The sequence below is a fragment of the Cryptomeria japonica genome, chromosome 6 (genome assembly GCF_030272615.1).
Source record: "Cryptomeria japonica chromosome 6, Sugi_1.0, whole genome shotgun sequence".
NCBI classification, from domain to species: domain Eukaryota; kingdom Viridiplantae; phylum Streptophyta; class Pinopsida; order Cupressales; family Cupressaceae; genus Cryptomeria; species Cryptomeria japonica.
The window spans coordinates 232823003-232835126 of NC_081410.1; the positions used below are offsets into that span (position 1 = coordinate 232823003).

The window sequence follows — 12124 nt, forward strand, 5'->3', positions numbered from 1 at the left end:
CAGAACGAATCTATCAATGCATTAGAAAATCGTCTTATTCTTAAGTCTTCACAATTTTCTAAAATCTTAGACCAAAAAAGTTAATGCACCAGGTGGTAATTATCTCCGTAAAGCAGAGGTGAAAAAAAAAATCCTATTTCAAAGCTAAGCATTCTAAATCTGCATTGATGCACAAACTTATCTATAGCCATTTATAAATAATAACAATTACAGTGAATAAATTAAGAGACACATAGAGCCTTAGGCTTAGGGTAATACAATTAAAAATTTCTCACAAGTGTAGAAACAGATTTGGTAAGATTATAAATGTGTAAAGAGCTATGAGCCGATATGTATAGCAATTGCAAGCAACGAATATGAAGAATCTTGGCATCGCCTCAAAGAAGATCCTTATCATAAGGTAATGAGGACAAAAATTATATCTTAGGTGGACTATTCTGCTCACCACAGCGATCAAAGATAAGAAGTAGTGCACAGCACACATGAATAAACAAGAAAACATTCTTTGGATATCAGCTATTAAGAGGTGACAGTGATTCCCTTGTTGTCCGTATTTTTGTATTCACAAAAAATAGACAACCCCTATAAAAATTTTGTTAAAAAATGAAAAAATTTTACTCTAAGGCACGCTTCCTAAGGCAAAATTTTGCTTTGCTCCTAGACTGGATTAATCCTCAGTCTATCCTCGATGCACGTTTCAAATTTCATCGTGTTTCGAGTTCATTTGCTATGTTTTTTCTTCAATTTTGAGTTTTTTCTTCCTGATTGCAGGTGGGAAATTTTCCTTTGATTGCAAGTTTTATTTTTCTCTTGTTTTAGTGTTGTAGGGAAATTTTAAAACAATTACAAGTGCACTTTATTTGAAAAGTTGTCACTTGTAACTTACTTTTTATTTCCCCCTTGCTTTTTATGTCTTTTAAGTCATTGTAGGAACTTTTTGGATAAATTACATGTGAATTTAAAATTATAAATTTAAAAAGAACTTATAATTTCTTTTAAAGTTCCTACTTAAGTGAATTTTAGATGTAATAGGGATTTTATTTCCCTATTACATGTTTTAAGTCATTTTAAACTTGTAAAAGGGATTTTATTTCCCTATTACAAGTCTTTTTGTTCTTTCCTCTCACAAACCCGAATTTGCCTTAAGAGTTGAAAAAGTGAAACAATTAAAACTTATAAATGGGTTTTTAAAACCCGATTACATGTCTTTTGCAAGCATTGTTAACTTGTTTTTTCTTTCCAAGAACTCGACCTGAGTTTTTCTCCAAGAAGTTCGAGTTTGAATCCATTTCTTTTGCTTTGAATCCAGATTTGATGGTGCCAAGTGTCGAGGGAAAGAGGCGTGGGAGATCTTGCTTCCATTTTATATGGTTTTCTTGCCACATTTTTTGCCCTTTCTTAGGCGTTTTAAACCAGCAAGTTGTGGCTCTTTTGCCACGTTTTTGGCACTCTTTCAATCTGTTTTTACAGCATGAATAGAGGCATTTTTGGTTTCCTAACCTAGGCGATTCATCTCTTTGCTTCCATATGTGGGTTTGTTGGGCGTATTGACCCGTTCTTCCTCCTCCTTGGATGCTGTTTTTGATGCTCTTGTTGAAATCCGAATTTGCTTATGACGTGGCAAGCATTTCAACATTTTGGTTTTGCCTTCTATTTAAGGAGATTATTGTTCCTTTCAAAGTTATTCCATCTCTTTGAAGGGCATCTTGATCAAGCAAGGTATGTTTTATTTTCAGTTTTGTCTTTATTTTCTTTTGTTGTTTTGAAATTCCTTGATTGATGATGATAGTTGTTGTTAGCAGCAATATTGTACGAGAATAAAACTAGTTAATTAAGTTGTATTTGTCCTTGTTAGTCCGGTAACCGAGGGATGGTAGTTACGGGTGCGATGGTTGCCCCTCGCACCCCCTCGGTACCTTTATATACCTTGGAAGGTAACTTGTAAAGCCACACATGATTATGAATGGAATAGCATCTCTTATGTTTTATATGATATCTATGGCATTATTATTCTACATTGAGTGTTCTATATGTATGTTCTAAACTGTTCACCCAGAGGGTAAACATCTGGCGCCATTGCCAAAATTTATCCGGAGCACGGGAGTATACTACATGGCACACGAATAATGGGACAACCATTGGCCGAAGGGACAAGCAGTAACCCGGACGAAGAACCTGAAGAACTATTCAATGGAGAACTAGCACTCACGAAGGATTTCTCCTGCATCCTCCACGTGGCGATTGAAACACACGTACGAAGGGAAGCCACCACCGAGGATGTTCCAGAGGACGTTGTGTGGAGTGCGCTTGGTGTAAGCCCGGCGGTAAATCGGTTGATGAGCAATTTGCCCAGCCTTCTGGCACAGGCATTTTTGGCTCTCCAAAGCTGCAGGGAAGAGACCTATCGGGAGAACCGACGCTAGCAAATCCTACGGAAGTTTCACGAGCGCCAAGAGGAGCGCAATGACACCGACCGATGCATGAATAATTCGTGAATGTGTACGGGAGAAGAAGAATAAAAAAAGAACACCCCCATTGTAGTGACATACATTGTATACCAGGGATGAATTAATAAAAGTGTTCTTTTCAATATGATGCCTTGTTCTATTGCATAAAGAGAATTAATTTATGCCCAATCTGCTAAATAAGAAGGAAAACATTGGGGACTCTGAAGCTGCCCAACGAGCATTAATTCTTGAACAGCAAGTACAACGAAGAAGAAGATTTAAGAGGATTGCCGAGGAAGGAAGCGGCGGAAATGGAAGCAATGGCTCTGGCGAGGGCCAGGTTTCCACACTAATAGAAACCACCAAGAAACGGTTGGGGGACTTTTCCCGAACATTGGAGGAGATCGGTGACGGGAGTACGGTAGAGCCATACATGCCATACAGAGGTGCTGAGACAAGGAGGGAAGACGAGACAGAGACCAAGGACAGAGAGGCCGACGATACCGGTGTGACCGAAGGAGTCGAGGTCATGGTAGTAAAAGCAATTTGTTCGGGGCAAGCTCATCAAACCCTGGTAGTCAGAGCAACTTGGTGGGACCCAACGGACCAAATCTCGGCGCAGTACCTTCGGGAGGACCAATGCCTGGAGGAGGAGTTCCGAAGGGCAAATCGAGCTGCCGCCAAGAAACGAAATGGTGAATCGGCAAAAAATACCGAAGTTCACCGGAGATGGGAAAGAAGACCTTGTACGGCACTGTCATACATGTGAGACAATTTGGTCGGCCAATGGCGTGGTCAACACGGCCGAATGGGTGGTGCAATTTCCCGCCACCCTACGAGGAGTAGCCATCGATTGGTACTCGAATGCTGACAAAACCCAACTAACAACTTGGGATGCATTGCACAAAGCCTTCGAAAAGGAGTTTCGACTCCTCAGAGATGATAATGAAATTGTAGCAGAGATCCTAAGCACCAAGCAAGGAAAAAGTGAGACCATCCGCGCATATAGCCGACGCCTCAAGGAATTGTTGGGGAGAATGGATAATTAGCCCGGAGATGGGTTAAAGAAAAGGTGGTTTGTGGAGGGCTTAAAATCGTCACTCAAAAGAAAAAAGAAAGTACCCCCCACATCCTACAACGATGCCTATAACCGGGCAATGGATGTGGAGAGTGAAGGGAAGACATCTAGGAAAAAGAAAGACAGATCCTCTGAAGAGGAGGACTCCTCCAACGGAAGTAGCAGCGACAAGGGGTCGAGTAAAAAGGTGCAAGCCCTTCAAAAAGATATGCACCGCATGATGAAGGAATTCAAGAGCATGAAGGGAAGCACCAACAAAAATGAGGAAGTATGGTGCGCAAAATGTAAGGAGGAAGGTCACACAAAAGGCTCTTGTCCAAAAAGGCCTTCTACGATATTTGCCAAGTGTTGGGACATTCTACCAAAGAATGTGGTAGAATGTCCCTACAACATGAAGACACGCGGGAACCAAGTGCTCTTCACCTAGGAGCAATCGTCAACGACAACAGGCACATCGCAGCCCCAAGCCAACACCACGGCATCATCTAGCAGTTACAGAGGTAACCGAAGGGGAGGAAGAGGCAACAATAATAATAGCAATAATCGGAGTCGAATGCAGTATGATGCCAAGGGACGACCGATGATTCAGTGTCGGGCATGCAACTAGTGGGGACACTTTGTGTGGGAGTGCCAAAAAGAGGAGGCATCGCAACACTTGTGCAGATGGTGTGGTCCTGGAGACCACGATGAGACAAATTGCCCCAAGCCAGGGGTTAACCTCCTCAACATTAAGAAGGCTGGTGAGAAAGAAGTACTGCCAATCACTCGCGCTCAGACCAAAAAGGCCACTTATCCCAACCCCCGTATGGAGAAGGAGAGATTACGAGAGGCAAAAGCCAATATTGAGCGTGAGATAACAGCCGAACGACGGAACAAAGAGGCGGTGAGTACATCATCCCGTACGGAAGCCGCAAATAACATAATTGGGCAAGCACTACAGATGGAAGTGCCTATAAGGGTAAAGGACCTTCTAGAGACAATGCCACAATTGAGAACCGCCATTTTTAGTTCCATACAAACCACTGTGCAGGCACCTTTGCGAGCGACATGGGCGGAAGTTTCGGTCAACCCCTCGACTGACCCAATGTTGTTGGCCTTAAATAGTGGTCGGCATCCTACGGTAGTAGAGATGGGAATTCTCGAGGCTATCCTCAAAGACACAATCGTAGACGGAGGTTCGGGGGTGAATGTACTGCCAGAGGATACGTGGAAGAAGCTCGAGAAGCCAACACTATGGCCACCCACGTTGAATTTGGTAGGTGCCAACCAGCACGGCATCAAGCCACTCGGCACCCTGATGGCCCAACTGGTGACCATCGGCACACAAACCTTCCTACTAGATTTTGTGGTAATCCCACTCAAGAAGGGGTACGACGCCATCTTAGGGAGAGGGTGGCTGGTTACAGCAAAGGTGAACCACAACTGGAAGAAGAACACCCTTTCCATGGAGAAAGGGGGGCGGAAGTACACCATTGATCTGAGGACCCAAGTTGTCGGCGAGGAGCTTGCGTCATCTAACTCGGATTCGGAGGATTCAAACAGATGGGAGTGGGACTCCTATGAAGGTAAAGACAAGAGGGAACCAAACGAGGAAGGAGTGCTTGAACTTGGTGGATGTTCAGAAGATGACACTTCCTCATTGAATGGACTCTTCCACTGGCAAATGGAAGACTATGAAGTGTTTCACCCTGCTTGTCACATGCTACAGATTGAGGACGAGCCAGGCGAGAAGGAGGAGTTTCCGCCAGAATACACGAAGTACAAGGAGGGAGACGCCAAAGTAAATGATGTTCCGGCGTACGAATTTTCAAAGGATAGGCCAATGTGGTACGAAGGCCCCACCGTGAAGGAGACAAACTTAGGAGACACTGCCAACCCCTGAAATATCTGGGTAGGCGACGATTGGGGCCCGATGCTGAAGGCTGCAGCATTCAAAATTTTCTTGGAATACAAGGACGTATTTGCATGGTCCTACAAGGATTTGAAGGGGGTCCCGCCAGAAATGTGTGTCCATCGGATACCATTGGTCCCGGGAGCCCAACCGGTACGAAAGGGGTCGTACCGAATGAATAAAAACTATGCTGCCGAGGTGAACGAGGAGATCGAACGGATGCTGGAGGCCGGCATCATATTTCAGGTGGAGACAAGTGAGTGGGTCTCGCCGATTGTGATCTCACTCAAGAAGGAGGCCAACCAGATCCGCATCTGCGTGGATTTTTGGTGCCTCAACGCAATCACCATCAAGGACCCATTTCCCATACCCTTCACAGACAGTACCCTGGAGGAGGTGGCTGGCCATGAAATGTACTTATTTCTCGACGACTTCTCAAGATAGAACTAGATTTCGATAGTTGAGGAGGACAAGTTGAAGACCACCTTTGTGGTGGAAGATGGAGTCTATACGTACAATCGGATGCCATTCGGGTTGTGCAATGCTCCCGCAACCTTCTAGATGATAGTCCTGCACATCTTCGACAAGATGTCGGTGGGAAATTTTAAAGCCTTTTTGGATGATTGGTCGATTTTCAGTAGTGAAGACGCTCACTTGGTGGCGCTAAGAGAGTGCATGGAGCGATGTTGAAGGACCAGGCTCGCCTTAAATCCACGGAAATGCCGATTTATGGTACCACAAGGGAAGTTGCTGGGCCATATCGTTTGTAAAGCTGGACTGAAAATTGACCCGGATAAGGTACGGGTAATTGTGGAAATGGAGTCGCCCATTGAAATGACAGGAGTCAAGTCCTTTTTGGGGCACATTGGATATTACCGGAAGTTCATCAAGAACTTTGCCCAACTTTCATTTCCACTCGACTAACTAACTAGAAAGGGCGAACCATACCTATGGAAATCAGCACAAGGGGAAGCATTCGAGGAACTCAAGACGAGACTGGTGGCAGCACCCATTCTGGCCTATCCAAACTGCCCCCTCTACGAAATTTAATTTTACAAAAAAAACAATTTCTTTTTATTAGCCTCCAAGGTGCCACATTTCCAACAAGAGTCCTCCTTATTGGCCCAAATATTATAATGATTTGCAAGTAGGTTGCAGCAACAAAGAAGAGGGAAATATTTAAGTTTGTCGAATTAAAGAAATAGGAAGATGGGAAAAAGAATAGATTATGGAATAAGTAAAAGAAAATGGAGAGAGAATAAGTTGTCTTCATTTTTCCCACATTTTCCATCTTGTTTCATAATGGAAACTTGAAAAGAAAAAGAAAAAAGGAATTGTAAATAGAAAAAATGGATAAAAGGCAAAGGAGATGTAGCTCCAAATTCATTCATGGGGTGCAACAAATGAATCGTGGGCTGCTGTGAATTCACCATGGGCTGCACCAAGCTTGCCAGATGAAATTTGTTGTTATGTGTTTCTTCATTTTTCTCTGTGTGTTGTGTTCCACAATCACTTGATCTTTTCTGGCTGTGTGTGCTTTGTGTTTTTCTTTGCATGTTTACATTACATGTGTTTTACATGTAGGTTTTAAGCAGTTGAAGGGTTTCTTTTCTAGCTTTGTGTTTTTTTTACTGGCTGTGTGAATCTCCCTGGCAGTACTTGCCAATTTACCACAACCCATCAAGTCAACCAGACCAGGAGTCTAGAACAGACTTGCTAGGTACTGCAAAATTGGTGGCAGGCCACATTTAGGCATGCTGCTGATCTAAAAAAAACAATTCAACCCCAGCCGTTTCTCTCAATATTAGACATATCTTTCCATTTTGATTTATTTCTTTGACCTGAATCTAACTCTGCAACTCATTTCTGATGGTGGGTCCACTTAAACAACTAAAATTTCATCTTTGCTCAATCAATTTCAGATCACTAATTGCCAAGAATCACCCTCAGCTGTTAGACACAATGCTTTGCCAGGAATACGCAAACAATACACATGTTAACCCCAAATAAATCTTGAGAGCATGTCAAGGTAAAGAATTCACATCAACCTCCATTCAGTAATTTCATACAAAAATATTCTCTCCCATGAGCAATTAATTTCACGTACTTTTGCTACTAAATGAAGTCAGTGATGATTCTTGTCATGGGTAAAGCCAAGCATTCATTGTTATTTTAAGACATCTTATGAAAATCTTGTCATCCACTTACAGTTGGTTCCATTTTTTTTTAAAATATATAGATATTTTTAAGTTTGACAAATATGTTAAGTGAAGTTTCTAGATTTCAAGTGGAAAACCAAATTTAAACAAACCAAAACAGTTACCTAATAGCAAATATAAAAATAATGTATTGACAATCAAGACCTGCAATTCAAATTGTGGGCGTCAATTCTTCTCTCTGCTTCAATACTAGCTTCCCGAACATCCTTTGAGGGGGACACCATTCTTGGAAACACGCATGATTGTACTAGATGAAATTGTTCTGCTTCTAATTCAGCAAGTGGAACAATAACATTGGAATAGCAAACCTGCAAAGATTACCCAGTTAAAGACACACAAATAAGCTATAAGCATTCTACTCATCATCATGAATGGTTTATTGCCATGATGAGAAGCCAAAAGGACTTCTAGGCTATATATTAGAGCTAATTACAAAATTATGTACCCAAGCAGAAAAAACTACAATTAAAACTACAGGTATTGAGACAGTAATGAAAGAAAAGGATTCAAGAAGAGGAACTGTGTCCCTAAAACATTGTATTCTTTAAACTACTAAAATGACTAAGTATATCTGTTAAATTTTCAGACCATGTTAAACAGATTCTGTACTCAAAAAATCAAACATAACTGCAAAGTAGCTTAAAATGAATACCTTATTCAGAACATCAAACCACACTAGTTTACAAACACTTACTACTGAAAATATAAATAGCAAAAACTCACAAATATGAACTCCGAAACTGCATGCCAAGGCTAGAACAATCTAATGCAAAAGTGTAAAAAAGACCTTGATCTAAAATAATAACAGCAGTTTCTCTCAAAATTTAGAATCCATTCTAAATATTAGGGGAAAAAAGCAAAGGGCATACTCTAAAAAACAGGAGATCTGCACCCGGCTAAAACTGCTGCACTATATTTGGAAAATCTGCCCTGCTGAAGGAGAATATCTGCCGAGAAACAACTACCACTATAAGAAGACTAACAATTTTCAGTCATTTACTGTGTTCCATTCTTCAAGTGAAATGGTATCAAGGATACCTCAAGTCTCTAAAACCAGCCCCCATCTGATCTGATACTCTTGGATATTTGTTGCAAACAATGGGCCACAGAATCAAACACATGACGATAAGAGTATTAATGCACAAGAAAACCCCTTAATAGGAATATGCCACTTCAAAGTAATAAATTCTCGGGACCTGGGGTAAAGTGAATTATTTCTACAAGTTAGAGACAAAACCTGGAATGGTCCATTAGAAGGTTGTCAAGCAGGTGTTGAGATATTGACCTAGGGAGTACAGTAAACTGAACTTAACAGCTGCATGATATATTATAGAGATACAGATCAGACAGGCTCGATTGACAATCAGTGGTCATCACCTACATATGCTTTTGACATTAACTCAAGAGTACTTTCTTGAATTAGTTAAAAACAAACAACTGATGCTATTTTTTCCATGAAGCAGAACCAAGAAAGTGAAAGGAGCTATGTTCAAAAATATTTCACTTGAAAAAAATGTGTGGATGGTCATTCTATTGTGTCAGTTAACAACTTTGTTTGGAAAATGTGCAAATCTATTTCACTTCCAAAAAAAATCTGATATGGTCATACTAATGTGTCAGTTAACGACTTTCTTTGGAAAGAATTATCATGCTTTAGACACAGTGAAAAGTCACATTATAAAAAACCAATGTAGGTAGATAGAATTTTGTTGCCATTTCATCAAAGAGAGAAGGTGTTAAATGATGAGATAGCGCTCTAGAATCACCCCACTCAGGACCATTGTCATGCCCCCACCATGATGTATCTCCATTGTACCTAAAAGAGAGAAAAATACAAACATGTTGATGCACAACAATAATCAGAAAATGACCTTCCTAAACCGATTACTACATATTAAAATCTTTCCCCTAATTGGCAGTTTGTGAGACAAACAAATCAGTAACAAAATAGATTTATGCCTTAGATCCACTTTTTTGTCGTTCCATAATGTTGTCTATGAGCAGATTGATGGAGTTGTGATGGGTTCCCCTCTCTCTCCTATCATAGCTAACCTTTACATGGAACATTTTGAAGAAATGGCTCTCCATTCCTTCCCCCTCAAGCCCAAGCGGTGGAAACATTATGTAGATGACTGTAATGTCCCTACTAGTTAGAGATCATTGTCCTGCAAAACAGATTGTTAGAACACAACAAATTATATACATAACTAATCTAATTTGTAATTAAACTTTAAAATATTTAATTAACAAAATCACAACTCTCATCTAAATAAAAAGGATACGAATGCCGTAGGAAGATATGTCCTTAGGTGGCCGTGAAGCTCGCCTTCTTGGAACCCATCTTGGTTCCAAGCCATCTAGGAAATCGAAGGTGAATTCGATTCCTGTCTTGGATGTAATTTCTCACACCCAAGCCATCCAGGAAATCAAAGGTTAATTCGATTTCTGTCTTGGATGTAACTTCTTACACCCAAGCCATCCAGGAAATCGAAGGTTAATTCGATTCCTGTCTTGGGTGTAATTTCTTACACCCAAGCCATCCAAGGAAGACCATATGTCAATTCCTTGCCTTGGATGATGCATCTCATCATCCAAGTCCTCAGAGGGGACCGGCTAGATCCGTCTCTTCTTGGATGAACTTAGTCAACCAAGCCATACATATATGCATATAGATATTCAGTATATATACTGCCCTAGGGATTATCATAATCCCTCCCTTAGACTAAGGGAATTTCCCCCCTATAGCCTCCATCAGGTAATCACATTTATAATACATTTTTGCATTTAATTACTATTTTCCATTCCACAATCCACATTTACATATTCCTCATTTACATGTATTTCCTAACATATATTCATAAAAATGTTCATTATCCAATATTCACATTTATTTCTTAAAATATATTCCTACTATTCATTGATATGTAGTAATTACTTATGTTCATACCTCCTTTTTGGGAATCAAAGCTATGTTGGTGTTATTCAGTTCTTCGAGCATGAGTCTCTTTTTTCTACATTCCTCCACCACCCCCTGAATGTCCTTGCGCATAAATCTCCAGCATTTTTTAAAAACCAAGGCAGTGAAGCCATCAAGATCCACGGCCTTGTCCAAGTTTAGTTGAAAAGTGGCATCTTTGACCTCATCCGAGGTGGTTGGTGACATCAACATTTTCTTCTCATCTTCATTGACCAGGGAAAATATGTCATTGAAAAGATCCTGCTTCAAGCTATCAGAAATTTCCTCAACACCAATAAGGCTAACAAAGAAATTGACAAAGAAATTGACACCACCTTTTTTCATGTTTGCTTCCTCAATAATTTGTCCTGCAAAGTTGATGATCTGCGAGATTTTGCTCCAACTTCTTTTCATCTTCGTGGAGTTGTGAAAAAAAATTGTGTTCTGGTCACCCCCAAACCAATTCTCTTGGGATTTTGATTTCTAGTAGCACTCCTCACGGGCCAAAATATCTTAATATTCCATCATTAATTATTTTTCTTTTAGGTATTCATTCTAAGACATACCCTTCTCTATAACTTGATTTCCCAACATTTTTAGTTCTTCCTCCAATCCGGTTTTTTCTTCGAAGATATTCTTAAAGACCTCTTTGTTCTATGATTAAGTTTCTCTTTTAGCAATTGCAATCTTTTACAGAGGGTGAACATTCTTGTTCCTGTCATATGTCTGGAATCAAACCACCAACCTTCTATTAACTTTGTTCAACACGGCCACCTAAACCACATCTTTTCGAACTTAAATGGCTCTTGACAAGCCATGATTCTTCCAAGATATTCAATTCCACTGGGAAAAGATCCGAAATTGGGATTGGCTTGATAAGAGTACTTGGTGGGGTGGGGGTTCCCAACCAATCATCAATCATGAGGAACCTATAAAATCTTTCTAGGATATTAGAGAAACCTAATCTCCAATTCGTCCATGTGAATCTGCCATTTTGTGGTATTGTATGTCCACCAATTTGCTTGACCCGACAAATTTGCTAAAGTTCTCTTGCGACTAGTCCATTTTCCCTAACTCACCAATCTTTTCGCTAGGATGCAAAATGGGATTGAAGTCACCTGCTAAGATTGCTTTGTTTTTACAGTTATGGAGATCCATTTGCAAAGAATACCACAACTCCTTTTTCTCTGCTATTTTGATGGGCCTGTATATAATATATAGGAGGAAATTGAGATCTAAAAGAATGCTTCTAACCTCGCATTCAATCCAGTGGCGAGTGGAATGCATAATCAAGATTGTTACCTTGCTTGATAGCCATAAAATACTCAATCCTTCGAAGGAGCCTTCCACCTCTTGCGAGAAGCCTGTCCATCCATAGCAAAATTTGACAAAAGCATCCGCAATCTCCTTTGATAATTTGGTCTCCTGTAGCATGACTATTTCAATCAATTGGTTTTCCAAATGGCATTTGATCATACGCTGCCTATTAGGGGCATTTAGTCCCCTAACATTCCAAGTGAGGACCCTCATTTC

The 12124-nt window shown here is 40.5% G+C and overlaps 1 protein-coding gene across 2 annotated transcripts in view; it reads right to left on the reverse strand.

Annotated features, from left to right (window-relative positions):
• Window positions 1-12124, reverse strand: part of LOC131071469 (probable thimet oligopeptidase) — a 296968-nt gene that overhangs the window by 243514 nt on the left and 41330 nt on the right. For both annotated transcript variants that reach the window (XM_058007329.2, XM_058007328.2), the window contains exon 3: window positions 7780-7943. In XM_058007329.2, the coding sequence (XP_057863312.2) occupies window positions 7780-7943 (164 nt within the window). The remainder of the gene's footprint in view (window positions 1-7779; window positions 7944-12124) is intronic.